Consider the following 16,311-nt stretch of genomic DNA (forward strand, 5'->3'; position numbering starts at 1 on the left):
ATCATGCCACTGCTTGGTAACAGAATCTCTAGTAGTTTTCTAGGGCTATTCTGACAAAGTAACAAAAACCTGGCAGCATAAACAGCAGAAATTTATTGTACACGTTTTGGCAGGCTGGAAGTCCAAATCAAAGCACCAGTTGGGTTGGTTCCTTCTGAGTAGTAAGAGGGAAGGAACTCTTCCAGGAATCTTTCCTTGGCTTGTAAATGACCCACTTCTTCCCATGCCACTTCACATTTTCTTCCCTGGACACATGTCTCTGTGTCTGAAATTCCCCTTTTGGTATGCACAATGCATTCAATTGATTTTGGTTAGAGTGCACCCTAATGAATGTAATTGAACTTGAGTACCCCAGTAAAGGACCTACCCCCAGTAAAGGACCTACCTTCAAGTAGGAGAGAGATGAGGGGTCAGGAGTCTAATAGATGTATTGGGGACTGAGGGATCTTCGGTTGCACACTCCTTATGGAATTCTTATGACTGATGACCTGTCCCATCACCCCTATATGGGATCGTCTAGTTGCAGGAAAACAGGCTCAGGGCTCCCACTGATTCTCAGTTATGGTGAGTTGTAAAATTATTTCGTTACGCATTACAATATAATAATGATAGAAATAAAATGCACAATAAGTGCAATGCACTTGAGTCATCCCAAAACCATGCCCCCAATGCCGTTCTGTGGAAAAATTGTCTTTCCTGAAACCGGTTACTGGCGCCAGAAAGGTTGGGGACCGCTGGACTAGCTAGTATGTGCCAGCAAACTGCAATGTCACGAGTCATCTGTTATCTTAGCCTATGTCTGGGAACAGGGGCAATATTTGAAATGACTTCTCCTCTGAAGAGGGTATGGCGTCCAGTCACTATTGAACTTCAGTACACTATTGAGAATTCTTTTTTTTAATTTTTTATTATTATACTTTAACTTCTAGGGTACATGTGCATAACGTGCAGGTTTGTTATATATGTATACTTGTGCCATGTTGGTGTGCTGCACCCATCAACTCGTCAGCACCCATCAATTCATCATTTATATCAGGTATAACTCCCAATGCAATCCCTCCCCCCTCCCCCCTCCCCATGATAGGCCCCGGTTTGTGATGTTCCCCTTCCCGAGTCCAAGTGATCTCATTGTTCAGTTCCCACCTATGAGTGAGAACATGCAGTGTTTGGTTTTCTGTTCTTGTGATAATTTGCTAAGAATGATGGTTTCCAGCTGCATCCATGTCCCTACAAAGGATGCAAACTCATCCTTTTTTATGGCTGCATAGCATTCCATGGTGTATATGTGCCACATTTTCTTAATCCAGTCTGTCACTGATGGACATTCGGGTTGATTCCAAGTCTTTGCTATTGTGAATAGTGCTGCAATAAACATACGTGTGCATGTGTCTTTATAGCAGCATGATTTATAATCCTTTGGGTATATACCCAGTAGTGGGATGGCTGGGTCATATGGTACATCTAGTTCTAGATCCTTGAGGAATTGCCATACTGTTTTCCATAATGGTTGAACTAGTTTACAATCCCACCAACAGTGTAAAAGTGTTCCTATTTCTCCACATCCTCTCCAACACCTGTTGTTTCCTGACTTTTGAATGATTGCCATTCTAACTGGTGTGAGATGGTATCTCATTGTGGTTTTGATTTGCATTTCTCTGATGGCCAGTGATGATGAGCATTTTTTCATGTGTCTGTTGGCTGTATGAATGTCTTCTTTTGAGAAATGTCTGTTCATATCCTTTGCCCACTTTTTAATGGGGTTTTTTGTTTTTTTCTTGTAAATTTGTTTGAGTTCTTTGTAGGTTCTGGATATCAGCCCTTTGTCAGATGAGTAGATTGCAAAAATTTTCTCCCATTCTGTAGGTTGCCTGTTCACTCTGATGGTAGTTTCTTTTGCTGTGCAGAAGCTCTCACTATTGAGAATTCTGATTGTCAATGGCCAACAGATTGAATTAACCTTCTATGTTATATTAAAAGGATTTTTGAGATTTCTCATCATAACAGATTGATAAAAAAAGGTTAAATATATAAAAAGACACATCATGGTGTGGCAGGTCACCTTAAAACTTGGCTTGACAAAAGTGAAGAGCAAAAAACCTGACCAAAATAAAGATAACCTCCTGTGTCTGCCGAAACTGCCCCATGTGGGAATAACAACAAAGGCCACTCACTCCACCTTGCGCCCTTCGAGTTCAAATTCTGCACTTCTGCCTCAACGCCGTGGGTTGCATTGCTGGTCAGGAAACCAGACCCTCTTCGTTGGATATTGGTGTAACGTTTGAGGAGTATTGATTTCTTAATGACCCTTTTCCCTTTCTTGGATTTCTTTTGACTTCCTGTCTTCCTTCACCTGCAATGGGGGCACATGAGACCCTTTGGCTTTCATGTGGAGATAGCTGAGAATCTAAGACCCTAGAAAATTTGGTGGGAGAAGTATGTCGGATGTATCCTGTTAAAGGCTAGCAAAACTTTCTTCTCTCTTTGAGCTGTCTCTGGGGTTTGGGGGAATTCTGGTCCTGGTGAAATCTACTTTCCACCTCTTTGGGGACACCTCATGCATCCTTGGTTGTGTCATAATCTTGGTGAAACTTAACTGAAAAGGTACTTTTACTTTACAGAAAGCAAAACAGACAAGAAAAGGTCAAAACCCAGACATATCAGCTGCTTGTCTTTTTCTTCTGCTTGTGAGCCATAGTGGCGTCGGCCGCTTTGGGCTCCTTGGTGCTCAGGCCTTTGTCGGAGGTCGTTTCAGAGGAAGGCTGAGCCATCTTGGAGGCAACTGCCAGTGGATGTGAGGAAAAGACAATGACGGTTGACCACCAGCGGGAGGGTCTATTGTAGTCACCGCATGGCTGACATCACGGGCCACCAACTCCACATCTGATGGAATGAATTGCCATGCAGGGAGCCTATATGCAAACCTCTCAGGCTCGGAGGCGATTTGATGGTCCCGTTTCTTGGGGATCACACTGGGTGTCTGTTGACCTGCTCCTGGACACTAATCTGCTGCAGAGCAAATGCCCAACACACTTTTTATATATTCTTTATTTTTTTTTATGGTAGGGTCTCACTTTGTCACATGGCCGGGGCGCAGTGGCGCCATCTCGGCTCACTGCAGCCTTGACCTCCTGGGTTCAAGCGATTTTCCTACCTCAGCCCCACAATAAGCTGGGACTGCAGGCATATGTCACTGCCCCTGGCTATTTGTGTGTGTGTGTACTCTTGTATTTTTGGTAGAGTCTGGTTTCTCCATGGTGCCCAGGCTGATCTCGAACTCCAGGACTCAAGTGATCCACCTGCCTCAGACTCCATCCCACTTCTTGAGATGCTGCTGGGTGGCACACACAAAGCATGTGTGTAAGAAGAGGTCCTTTACTCCCTGGATCAAAGTGGTAGGCTCTCGAATGGCTTTCCATTGGACCTGTTGCTAGCAGGGTGACCTCTCCCATTTGGTGGATCCTCCTTCTCCATGCTGCAGTGATTGCCCTTAAGTGGCATGAAGTTTCTAACCATTAGAGACGCTATTTCTCCCTTCTGGGGCTCTGGCCATACATAAACAGACACACAGAACGACAGTAAGGAGAATATGGGGAAGCAGTACTTGTTTTTTGTTTGTTTGTTTTTGTTTTTTTGTTTTTGTTTTTTTTTTTTTGAGTCTCGCTCTGTCGCCCGGGCTGGAGTGCAGTGGCCGGATCTCAGCTCACTGCAAGCTCTGCCTCCCGGGTTCCCGCCATTCTCCTGCCTCAGCCTCCCGAGTAGCTGGGACTACAGGTGCCCGCCACCTCGCCCGGCTAGTTTTTTTGTATTTTTTAGTAGAGACGGGGTTTCACCGTGTTAGCCAGGATGGTCTCGATCTCCTGACCTCGTGATCCGCCCGTCTCGGCCTCCCAAAGTGCTGGGATTACAGGCTTGAGCCACCGCGCCCGGCCATCAGTACTTGTTAATAGGCACTTGACTAGAACCTGGTCTCAATATCTGAACCTCCAGATTTGGGGCCCACAAGTGTTCCGAATTCCCTCATCAACCTCCTCTTTCAGGGCTCCCCTAAATTCTGACACTCCAGTGACAATCCGTCTCTAGGGAGCCTACGACAGCACACATCTCAGCGTCCTAGAGAGGACAGGTTTCAGGTCACCTGAGGAATTTAGGGAGTGAGAACTGCAGGAGCGACCTTATCCCACGCTGTTTGAACAAGCCCTGTGGGCCAATGGCCATGGCCCAGGAGCCACAGGGTCTTCATGGACTGAGCCAGTGGAGAGTGGGTCTTGGACTCCTCTGATTGGACTTTTCCATCATCCCAATGATGTGGTAGTTTTAAGTCACGAAGACGGGCATTTCTAGAGAGAAAAGACTACAACCTGGGAAAGAACAGACAGAATCAGAAATATTAGAACTAGTTCCAGTAACAACTTCAGTTTCTAGGGAGCTTGGAGAGGTATTGGCTCTTGAACTGTGTGATGTACTTATGTCATCAAAAACAAATACATTCTAAGGATGGGTGACTGCTAAGATACTTATTTATTTTTTATATATTATATATATTTATATGTTTTATATATTTTTGCATTATATATATATATATATTTTGTATGTGTGTGTGTGTGGTTTTTTTAATTTTTTTGTAACATATAATCTCACTTTGTCACCCGGGCTGCAGTGCAATGATGCCATCTCGCCTCACTGTAGCCTGGACATCCTGGGTTCAAGCAATTCTCCTACCTCTCAGCCCCATAAGAAGCTGAGACTGCAGGCATGTGTCCCTGTGCCAGGCTAATTTTTGTGCGTCTGTGTGTGTATGTTTGTATTTTTGGTAGGGACGGGTTTCTCCATGTTGCCCTGGCTGATCTTGAACTCCTGAACTCAATAGATTCACCTGCCTTGGACTCCTAAACTGGTAGGATTACAGGCACTGCGCTGGGCCCTAGATATTTAAATGACTTCCATAATATGGGTCCTTTTGTGAAAAACAACCTGGTGGGTTACGTTTGTCGTATTAATACATCTGTTTTCTAGGTTGACAGTTATTCTTCCTCACAGAAGCAGTAAAGCCATTTCCTTTTAGGTTGTCTTTTCCGTAAACCTCACCAGCAGATCATGAAGGCTCCCTAGGTGTCCATTTTCCTCCTGCAACCACTGAAGTGAACATTCAGATGTCCTCAGCTCCCCTTGGATCTTCCACATCGAACCTCATTTCCCTCCTCTCCTTCCTAAACTTCATTAGTGTCAGTCAGCTTTGAGCTTCCAGGCTTCAAGTCAACAGCCCGCTTCTGATGCATTTTTTAATGTTGTATAGACAAACACTGGCATTTTGAAGCAACAGAAATGAGCATGACAGAAATTAAGTGATTTGTGGAGAAATTATGGTTTTTTTCCTCTGATGTGCAGAGTTCTGTTTTGTAAAGTGTGCACATGTCTGCAGAGATCCTTTGCTTTCCAATAGTTTAAGACAAATTCAAGGCACCACCCAGAGGGATTGACTTGCAGTTGAATTGTGGTAGTTTCTCCTGGTCTGCTTAGGAAAAAAACTGTTTTTCCAAGTTGTTTCATGATACTTGTTTAATTTCTCCGAATAAAAATAAGTAATGAATATTCTGAAGTGGATCATTATCCTAAATCTTCACCCTCATGATCCCAAGGAGAGTCCTGAAGGTATCATGTCCCAGCAGAATTCTTGTGATTTAGGCCTTAAAAATACAGACATTTATTCCCGGAACTCCTCGATCAAGCATTGTGACCTTCATGCCTGGGCTACTCAGAGATGCTTCCCCTAGTATCCTCCCTTACCCCCATTCATTTATTTGACATCACAGGAGTCTACCAAAGTTAAAGAACCTTTGTGTTTTGTCTCTCCTGAAGGGTCCTAAGCTCCTTCTGACGGGCTACAGAAAGGCATTAATTTTTGGAGATTATTCAACGTTGATCGCATGGTTTTGCTGACAGTGAGGTCCCTTACAGGTTAGTACATGCTACTGAATGGTGGAGTTTACAAGTTATTATAAAAGTGCAAATGAAACACTTAACAAAATTAGCCAAATCTAAGACTTTAAAGCAAATAGTCATACATTTCTGAGGATTGAAATCACAGAGTATCTTCTCTCCCTTTTGAGCTGGAAAAGGCCAAATATATATATACACACACATATATATATACACACACACAAACATACACACACACATATAAATGAATATGTATGATATATGTATATATATGCATATATACGAGATATATAATGAAATTACTGAGCATTCAAGTAGATTTTAAAAAACATGGGTAGGGTTAACCTTATTTCTTTCCATCAGTCATCAGTGCTCTCCTGACATACTGGAAGAGATTGGAGATACTCACATCTACGACTCAGGATTCCTATGTCCTGTGGGTTCAGTTGTGTGTCCCGATGCCCCTGCCCCACCAAACACATGAAATGGACTCCTAACCTCTCATCTCTATTCTACTTAAAGATGGTTTCTTTACTGGGGTACTCAAGTTAAATTACATTCATTAGGGGATATCACCACTGATTTCACATAAATACAAATTACATCAGAAAATACTATAAACACTGCTATGCACGTAAACTGGAAAATCTAGAAGAAATGGATAAATTCCTGGACACATACACCCTCCCAAGTCTAAACCAAGAAGAACTCGAATCCCCGAGTGAACCAATATCAAGTTCTGAAACTGAGGTAGTAAATAATAGCCTACCAACTTAAAAAAGACCAGGATCAGGCAGATTCACAGCCAGATTCTACCAGAGGTACAAAGAGGAGCTTGTACCATTCCTTCTGAAACTATTCCAAACAATAGAAAAAGAGGGACTCTTCCCTAACTCGTTTTTTGAGGCCAGTATCATTCTGATACTAAAACCTGGCAGAGACACACACACACACAAAATAGAACATTTCGGACCAATATCCCTGATGAGCATCGATGCGAAAATCCTCAATAAAATACTGACAAACCAAATCCAGCAGCATATCAGAAAGCTTATTTACCACAGTGAAGTGAGTTTCATACCTGGGATGCAAGGCTGGCTTAACATACGCAAATCAATAAAAGTAATCCATCACATAAACAGAATCAATGACAAAAACACATGATTGGGCAAAAGATATGAACAGACACTTCTCAAAGAAGACATTCATACAGCCAACAGACACATGAAAAAATGCTCATCATCACTCGCCATCAGAGAAATGCAAATCAAAACCACAATGAGATACCATCTCACACCAGTTAGAATGGCAATCATTAAAAAATCAGGAAACAACAGGTGTTGGAGAGGATGTGGAGAAATAGGAACTGAAGTTATTACTCCAACTATTTCTAATGTATCTGATTCTGTCTGTTCTTTTCCAGGTTATATTGTTTTATTTCTGGAAATGCCCACCTTCAAGACTTGGAACTAACGCATCGTTGGGAGGATGGAAACGTCCAATCAGAGGAGTCCAAGCCCCACTCTCCACTGGCTCAGTCCATGAAGGCCCTGTGGCTCCTGGGCCATGGCCATTGGCTAACAGGGCTTGTTAAAACAGCTTGGGATAAGGTTGCTCCTACAGTTCTCACTCCCTAAATTCCTCTGGTGGCCTGAAACCTGTCCTCTCTAGGACGCAGAGATGTGTGCTGTTGTAGGCTCCATAGAGAGGGATGGATTGCCATTGGAGTGTCAGATTCTGGAGAGTCCTGAAAGAAGAGGTTGATGAGGGAATTTGGAACACTCAGGAGCCCCAAATCTGGAGGATCAGATATTGAGACCAGGTTCTAGTCAAGTGCCTATTTAGAAGTACTGACTCCCCATATTCTCCTTACTGTCGTTCTGTGTGTCTGTTTATGTTTAACCAGGGCTCCAGAAGGGAGAAAATGTGTCTATAATGGTTAGAAACTTCATGTCACTTAAGGGCAATCACTACAGCACGGAGAAGGAGGATCCACCAAATGGGAGATGTCACCCTGATAGTGATAGGTCCAATGTAAAACCATTGGACAGCCTACCACTTTGACCCAGAGAGTAAAGGACCTCTTCTTATGCACATGCCTTGTGTGTGCCACCCAGAAGCATCTCAAGAAGTGTGTCCTGAATAGGCTGCATCTCAGAAAGGCTGCTCATTCCTGAATGCTCCTCCTATTGGCCCATTGGTGACATCTGTTTGCCCCTCCCTCTGGGCTCCTGACAGGCCCTTGATGGCTTTGACACATGGAGAATGATGGACGTTAGCCTGTCCCACAGGTAACCTTTCAGAGGACTAGTGCCTCGCCTGGCTATCTGAGAGCTCTGAGCTGCTAACTGAGAAGTCGTCCTTTCCTGCTGGAGACACCACAGTGATATGCTCTGAGGGGCCTTGGAGAGGTGCAGAAGCCCAGCTGAGCTCAGCCCTCCAGTCAGCCCCTCCAAGGTACCAGGCATGCCGGTACAAGGTGTCTGGGACCTTCCTTAATGACCTTAGGTGTCGGGTGAATAAATAGCACTGACTGAGGCTCTTCTGGCTTCTACTTGTTAGGGCCACTTAAGCACAGTGGAGCCTGTCTCCTCATTGCATCATAGGTCCCATGGGTGATCCTGTGGCCTGGATCTCTCTCAAGGATCTGTGGCAGTGAAATGCCCACCGCAGAATCCCAAGGGATTCAACATCCTCTATGCGAACAAAGCTTTTCCAAGGAGGCTTGCTTGACCCGGGCTTGTTCTACAGTTCACCTTGAGGATGGCCAGTGGGTGGGTCATCTGCTACTATTTTGGGGGATCCTGGAGGCACTGTGGAATTCCCTGGGGCAAATGCCTTGAGGTTTAGCTTGAACCATCCCCTCTCCACATCTCCCCCTGTCCTGGAGCGACTATATCTCCTTACTCGAGCTCGAGAACCCACTGAGTCCTATGTGTTTGTTGCCTACAGCTTTCTGTCAAGCAGGCCTACCTCTGCCGGGTAAAAGTCACGGGGCAGGCACTCCTATTCTGGGCTCTACGTCTGTCCCTCCTGCCAACCAACCATTCACAGGCATTCACTAGAAACTTAACCTAGCATAGGACTTGATGCCTGTCAGGGCCACTCCCTCATTATGCGACCTTGGTAGCGGTTGACCCAATCTGTCTGATACAATTCAAAGAAGAATCAACGCCTGCGCATCCTGAAAGACAGCTAGAAGGAAAAAGAGTGAGGACTACACTTATGAGCATCACATGCATAGCCAAGTGCCTGCCACATGGTACCCTAAGGTGCCCAATGAAAAAATGGTTGCGATGGCATTTATTGCAGTGCTGGATGCTGGAAGGTGAGGAAGAATGAGATGTGGCCCCCATCGTCTGTGACATTCCAACTGAGGGGCAACTAGCACAGGCATGTTCCCCAATGACTATCAAGAGAAGACAGCATGTGATCAAGGCCACCATGCCTGCATGCTGCGGGTTCCGAGGGGAGGAAGAGGAAGAGGCAGGGAACTCACCACAGGCCTGCACCAGACACTGCACTTAGCATGCTACATGGACTCTCTCTTTCCTTCCTCATCACAATCCATGTGTGAGGATGTTGCAAACAGTATGCCCATGGCACAGTTGGAGATCCTGAGACTCAAGGAGGGAGCAGTCACTCTAGGCTGGGAGGGTCAGGACATCTTCATAGGGGAGGCAGCATTTGAGCCAAGACCTGAAAAGTGAATAGGATTCAGATAGGGAGACAGTAGGCAGGGGAGAGGAGATGGTATTGGAAGCCAGGTTCCGTGGCAGTCAGGGGGAACAGTTTGCCACAAAGCCCCGAGTGGGTAGTGTACCAAGCCAGGAGCACTTTAAAGATGCTCCCCAGCAACTTTCCGTCAGGACTCACAGCAGCGTTATCTCTACCGCTTCCCTAACATGTGGCTCGAGGGGGAAAAATCATCCTCCCTTATCTCACTGTCAGTCCTAAGCAAACAGATGAGGCCCAGGTAGCCAGGAGAGCGTGTTCATAGAGCTGTCCGGCACTGGATCCCACCCCCACCACCTGCGATTTCCGTAGGGCGTGAATCTCGGAATTGGGACCAGGTACAGCCGACATTCATTGGTTGCAGACTATGTATCTGGCACCCCATCTGCATCATCACCCTGGATCTTCACAAGCACCTTCTTGACCCGTATTCCACAGAGGAGGAAACTGAGGTTCAGAAAGGTCAAGCCACTTGCCCAAGGCAGTACAGCCAGTAAGAGGCACAACTGGGGTCTGAGCTCAGGTCTCCTCTGACCCCCAATCCCATGCCCTCAATGACTCTTGCTATCAAGTCAGGTCCCACTAGCTCACATGATTCCTGAGACCCAAACAGATGCTCTAATGGTGTTGTGTCTCTTTCCTATGTTAATGCAGCCTAGCCACACCTGTTGTCTCCAGGAAACAAAAGCACAGGAAAGTCAAAGAGAAGAAATCATGAAAAATATGCTATTAAAAGAAAATCGCTTTCACAGCCCACCAATGTTTGTGTTCCAAACCCCAAGGAATGTTTTTATTCTATCCCCAGATCTTTCCCCAGAAGAGTGACCACACATACAGGTTTTCCCTATCATCCCAACCCAATGATTCCTAGTGTCCCATTCACTCCAAATGCTGCCCCCACATTTATTAGACAAGAAATTATGTGCTCACCTTACCTATGAAAAGGCAAAGAAACCTCCCACATCAGGTCTTTGGCAACCCTGCCACACAATGCTGAGTGAGGATCCACAGCTCTCCCAAGAGAGAGCGGGCTCCTGGAGGAAGAAATAAGGAATAAAGAGATGAGGAATATGATTTAGAGAGGATTCCTAGTGCAACCCAGCTTGTTTGGAACTGGAGCGGTTGCAGAACAGGAGTGGAAGAATGCGTGGAACGCAGAGCTTGCCCTACTTGAGAGTGAGCAGGGTTGAGCACTTGCTCTGCCTCATACCAAAAGGTGAAATTCAGACAGACACATGCGTCCAGGGAAGAAAATGTGAAGTGGCATGGGGAGAAGTGGGCCATTTACAAGCCAAGGAAAGATCCCTGGAAGAGATTCTTCCCTCTTACTACTAAGAAGGAACCAACCCAGCTGGCGCTTTGATTTGGACTTACAGTCTGTCTAAATGTAAACCACAAACTTCTGCTGTTTGTGCCGCCATGTTTGTGGTACTTTGTCAGAATATCCCTATCAAACTACTAGAGATTCTGTGGCCAAGCAGTGGGATGATGTGATAAGGAACATCTGGAAGACTGGAAGAGGTTTTGGAACTAGGTAATGCATACAGGCTGGAGGCGTTTTGACATGCATGACACAAGAAGCCTAGAGTGTCTTTAGGAAACGGCAGGGGGAAATATGAACACCAAATGCAGTTGAAACGAGGGTTAAGAAATAATTCTTTGCTGTAGAGAAAAGATCCCTGACTTAGAGAATACATATATCATGATCACCAAAATGCTGCTAGCACTATGTGTATTAAAGGTGCTTGTGGTGTGTTTTCAGACGGAGACTAGGAAGAGGTTATCGGAAGCATGAGGAAAGGGGATCCTAGTTTTACACTGGTAAAGGTTTTGGCTGTATTGTGTTCTGAGTGTCTCTGAGTAAAGTAGAAATAGTAAGTGATGAACTTCCCATGTAGCTGATGTCTAGCGTTGGAGCTCAGGGCCCAATATCCCAAAATGAGGGCTTCAGAAGTAGTTTCAAGTGAAGAAAATTTTCTCTGACATTCTTGGTCCTCCTGTCTCTCAGTCCCATTCAGCCCCGGGGGCTAAACACAGAGACCAGAATCCCTCTTCCCAAAGGTGAGTCCTTGAAACCAGAAGCTCTTTTTTTCTAAAGATAGTCACAAAACCTAGAGATGGTATTGTAATGTTTTCCACATTTTCATGTAAAAACTGTCCATGAAGAAATGATCTAACCCATCTTGTTTGAATGGAAGTCACTCTTGTGACCCCATTCCAGAGGGTGTCCTGCCCCATATCCGGGAGGAAGGACTGTGTGCTCAGATAGGCCAAGCAGAGTCTAGATGGACAGGCCTTGCCGGGTTTCCCCAACTCCGTCTGTTAGCATGAGATCATAGCCTTTTTGTCCCATCATATTTCTACACAACTGTCCGTACTCCTTTGAGTTGAGACATAAAAATAGATTGTTTCCCATGTATCTTTGGCTATTAACATTAAGGCTCCTGGGGATACACTTTGAATAAGCTGGTATGCCTTATGTCCTATGGATCTGCCTTTTGTTACTTGAGTTTTCAGCGACACTTAGGAGGACCAGGGGGAGTCTTGGCCAACACACTGACACACTGAGAAAAGTATTTAGGATTTAATCTGGTTACTCCTAGATGCGTATAGTAAATGGGAGAGAAGAGAGAGAAATTAGCCAACGAAGCACTGAGGACAAGGAAACCAGCACTGGATGATTCAGAAGGTACTCAAAGTATGCCGATACCTGGTCCTGGAAACAGGTCCCAGGGTGTGCCTAGAAAACCATTAGCCTGAGAGGAGAGACATGTGTCTCACGGATCCAATCAACCATCTCTGCAGAAGTTAGGAATTCAGATACGGGAGATATGAATTATCAAGGAAGATCTGTAGACAACTTCTTGTCTGATGGCCTGGACTCATGTGAATTCCATGGGAAGCCAACAATTTTTTGATAAATTTATACCAGCAAAGTGTTGCCAGACTGGACTGAACGGGGACAAGGATGGCATGAAATGAAAGGAGGCTATTAGAGTTCCTGGATCGTACCAGCAAGAAAGGAACTGACTGGGGTACACAGCTGTGACCATTTCTTCATTTTCAAGACAGGGAAGAAGGACACCAAAGCTGGAATAGAGGGTGGCATGGCCGTCACTGCCCCCAAGAACCAGGGGCACGTTACTAGGGGACTGGGACATCTCTCTCTTGGTCCCAGAAACAGAGGTCACCTCCTGAGTTCCAGGCATTCGTCTCACCTCTTCGGTTTCAGAGGGATGGATGGGCTGAAGCAGCCCAGGCTGGGGGAAGAGCTCCCACCCCGCTGCCCAGGGCATAGGGTGTGAAGCTGTTAGCCCACTGGGCCTGAAGGACAGACCATTGAGCCCAAGCAGAATCTTTTCCATCCTTAGAATGTAACGGAATTTGCTCCCACTAGGTTTCAGAGTGCTTAGGGCCCACGTACTCCAGTAGTTTTTCAGATTTCCTGCTCTTCGTTTGATAAGCCCTATTTGGTACCAGTCCCACAATTGTCTTTCAGAAGCAGATAACTTGCCTAGCTTCACAGGTGCAGTGGTGGAGAAACTTCCCATCTCAGCGTGAGTCATACCTGGAGACTCACCCATTCCAGATACAGAAGATTATCAGGTGAGATATTGGAGAACTGATGTTGGAGTGAGTTAAGACTTTGGGGATGTCGTGATGAAATGAATGTATTTTCTATGTGAGGATGTTAATTTGTGCCGTGCAGTGGATGCAGAAGACGTACTCTTATGGATGGAGTTGTGTTTCCCTACAATTCACAGGAAGAAGTCCCGGCCCCCAGTGTTTTAGAATGTGACCTTATTTGGAGAGAGTCTCTAGTCAGGTCATGTGGTTAAAGTGAAGTTATGAGGGTTGACCCTGCCCAACAAACAGGGTTGCTCTCCTTACAAAAAGGTGACAATAGGTATCCAGAACTGTGAGATGAAAAACACACAGGGTTTAAGTCAGACCGTCTCTGGAATATTTTTGCAGCGGCCCTAGAAAACTAATAAAATACACCTCCGTCAACAGCATTAAAAGCATACAACCCATCGTAGAACCAAAGAAACACACCCATCTAATCACAGGTTTCCCCTTCATCTCCCATTGAACATCCCTGGACAACTAACTCTTCCGAGTTCAGACCGGGAAACCTGATCACACATTGGGCTGTAGCTCCTCGGCTGCAGGTGACTCACTGGCTGACACGGATCCGAATGGAGCTTGTGCTGCTCCATCGGACAGCATTCCATCATCCCCAGGATGCATAGAGGCCAGGCATGAAGGTCTCCAAAAACAAAAGATTCTAGTCTGAAGAAGAGAGAATCAGACAAATCTAAGCAAGTGGGATTCCATTTCTAGGGAACCTAGAATAGGTAATGTTCCTTAAAATTTTTCATCTCGTTTTCTCTGTACTGTCTTTGGGTCCCTGCTCATGTTTACAAAAGAACTCCATGGTACAGGGAGTGCTGATGAAAATATTGATTGGACTATGTCTGTCCTATTCATCCTATTTTCCGTACATTGATATTTCTTATTTGTTGTTTAAGCCATAAAGCTCTTTCCCTTACTTTGCGCTTTCAGTAAGCTACAGCTTGACATCACGATTGCTCACTAGGTTCCCCTTCTCAATCATCCCCTGAAATGCTGTAGCAGATGTGTGAGCTTCCTCTGCCAATCTTCACACCAAAGCAGCCTTTTTCTCTTTCTTCCTATAACTCACAGGCATCAGTCCCCTTGAACGCTCACGCTTCACTCTCCACAGCCCAATCAGAGTTCATTGTCAACACTGTTTTACTAATTCTCCTCGTTCATATCTGAATTTACAAATGGGAAACACACACTGCAGGGTAAAATATCCCAAAAGATATGGTTTCAGAAAAAGACACGTCAAATTACCCAGTAGACATGCAAGGATAACTTAGACATTTATTTGTACATCCCATTTGACAGAAAGATTGGCGCTTTAAAGCAAAACAATTAGCATAATGAGAAATAAGTCACTCAATGAGATGTGGTGCTTTGGACCAGGTACACAGCTCTTTTTCTGGATAGAAACAGGGTTCTGCCAAGTGTCTTTGGTTTTCAAAGTGTGGCTCCAGACATGCAGGATCACCTGGTGGCACCGTCCAGAGCGATTTAGTTGTTGCTGTCTTCATGGGGGCTTTTCTTGGTCTCCTTGTGCAGTGAGCATTTCTCTTCAACTACTTTCATAACACTTTTCTAATATTCTGAAAAAAACAGAAAGTAGGAAATCCCGATGAGGGGACTTCTTGGCTCTACATCCTTTCTCTATGGATCCCAAGTGGAGCTCTGGAGGTGACCTGGCCACATTGCCCAACTGCACTATTCAGGGAAGCTCTGGCTACTATCCTGCCACGCCCCCATTTCACTCTTGACCAAACTGTCCTCTGACAAAGGTAGAATAATCTGTGTGGCTACGGGTTGGGCCCTCTGGGGTGTGTCTTTCCCACTTCTGATGGGCTCAAGAAAATTTTGATTTCTGTCATTTATCCAGCTTTCATTTCACGGTTTGACTGAGAGTGCCACCCTTTACTGGTTTCTACATTTAAAGGAGAAGGGTTGTTTATGTGATGTTTCAAAATTCACGAGAAACATTTGACAAAAATGGCCACATGTCGAGCTTCAAGGCACAACATAATAAATTCCTGTGAGTTACAATTCCAGAGTATGTTCTCTTGTTGAAATCCTCGGCAGCTATAAATCAATTGAAAACAAAAGCAATGGGAAAGTCAGCAGCTACTTTGAAATTCAGCAATACACTTCTAGGAAAAAGTGCTAAAAGTACAAAGACTTGGGACCCAGAAGAAAGCACAATGAAAGGTAACCTATATGAACATTAACATGAATATTAATATGCAAATCTCTTAAGGAAATAAGCATTATCTGACTTCTCATAAAGGCTGAGCATGCTCTGCAAAACTTGATGCTAGGGGCAAGAAACATATCCTACTCCTGCCTTTGGATTCATATCCTTAAATGACCATGGTTACAAACACTGAAAACAAAAACATCAGGTAAAGAATCACAACCCTGTCCCTCCAATAACCGGGCTGCATATCAGTGCAAGGCTGTTGTGGGTTCAGCCTGGGTCACTCCCCCTGCATTGTGACAGTGACTGTTGCTCTTGTACTGTGAGTCACTCATTTGCTGCACCACTGAACACTAGGGCATGAGCCGTTTCCGTGGACACACCCTAGGCCTACTGACACAAACCTGGAAGTAACAAAGGTTTCTGTTTAAAAAGAAATGTTTCATCTCATTCATTTGATCCTCTTCCAGTTGATGTGAACCAAATGCCCATGAGTGGCATACTAGGATAAAAAGTTTAATTTTGATAATATATTATCTCTGATAAAAAAATAAAATAAAATAAAATAAAAAATAAAAAGAAGTGAAAAGATTATCCTCAGGGCAAAAAAAGAACAAACTGCAGTAGTGATTTCAGAATCGAGGAAGCTGGAAAATGAATGGACTCTTGAAAATTTTATTTAGTTGAGGCCGGGCGCAGTGGCTCAAGCCTGTAATCTCAGCACTTTGGGAGGGCGAGACGGGCGGATCACGAGGTCAGGAGATCGAGACCATCCTGGCTAACACGGTGAAACCCCGTCTCTACTAAAAAAATACAAAAAACTA

At 44.8% G+C, this 16,311-nt stretch overlaps 1 protein-coding gene across 1 annotated transcript in view; it reads right to left on the bottom strand.

The window, feature by feature from the left end:
- Positions 1-2,657: 2,657 nt before the first annotated feature.
- Positions 2,658-16,311, bottom strand: part of LOC105525728 (histone H2B type W-T-like) — a 16,001-nt gene continuing 2,347 nt past the window's right edge. The window contains exons 2-3 of the mRNA XM_011961467.1: positions 13,854-13,965; positions 2,658-2,779 (exon numbers count right to left, since the gene is read on the bottom strand). Coding sequence (XP_011816857.1) covers positions 2,658-2,779; positions 13,854-13,965 — 234 coding nt within the window. The remainder of the gene's footprint in view (positions 2,780-13,853; positions 13,966-16,311) is intronic.

Source organism: Colobus angolensis, unplaced genomic scaffold, assembly GCF_000951035.1.
Source record: "Colobus angolensis palliatus isolate OR3802 unplaced genomic scaffold, Cang.pa_1.0 Scaffold1150, whole genome shotgun sequence".
Lineage (NCBI taxonomy): Eukaryota > Metazoa > Chordata > Mammalia > Primates > Cercopithecidae > Colobus > Colobus angolensis.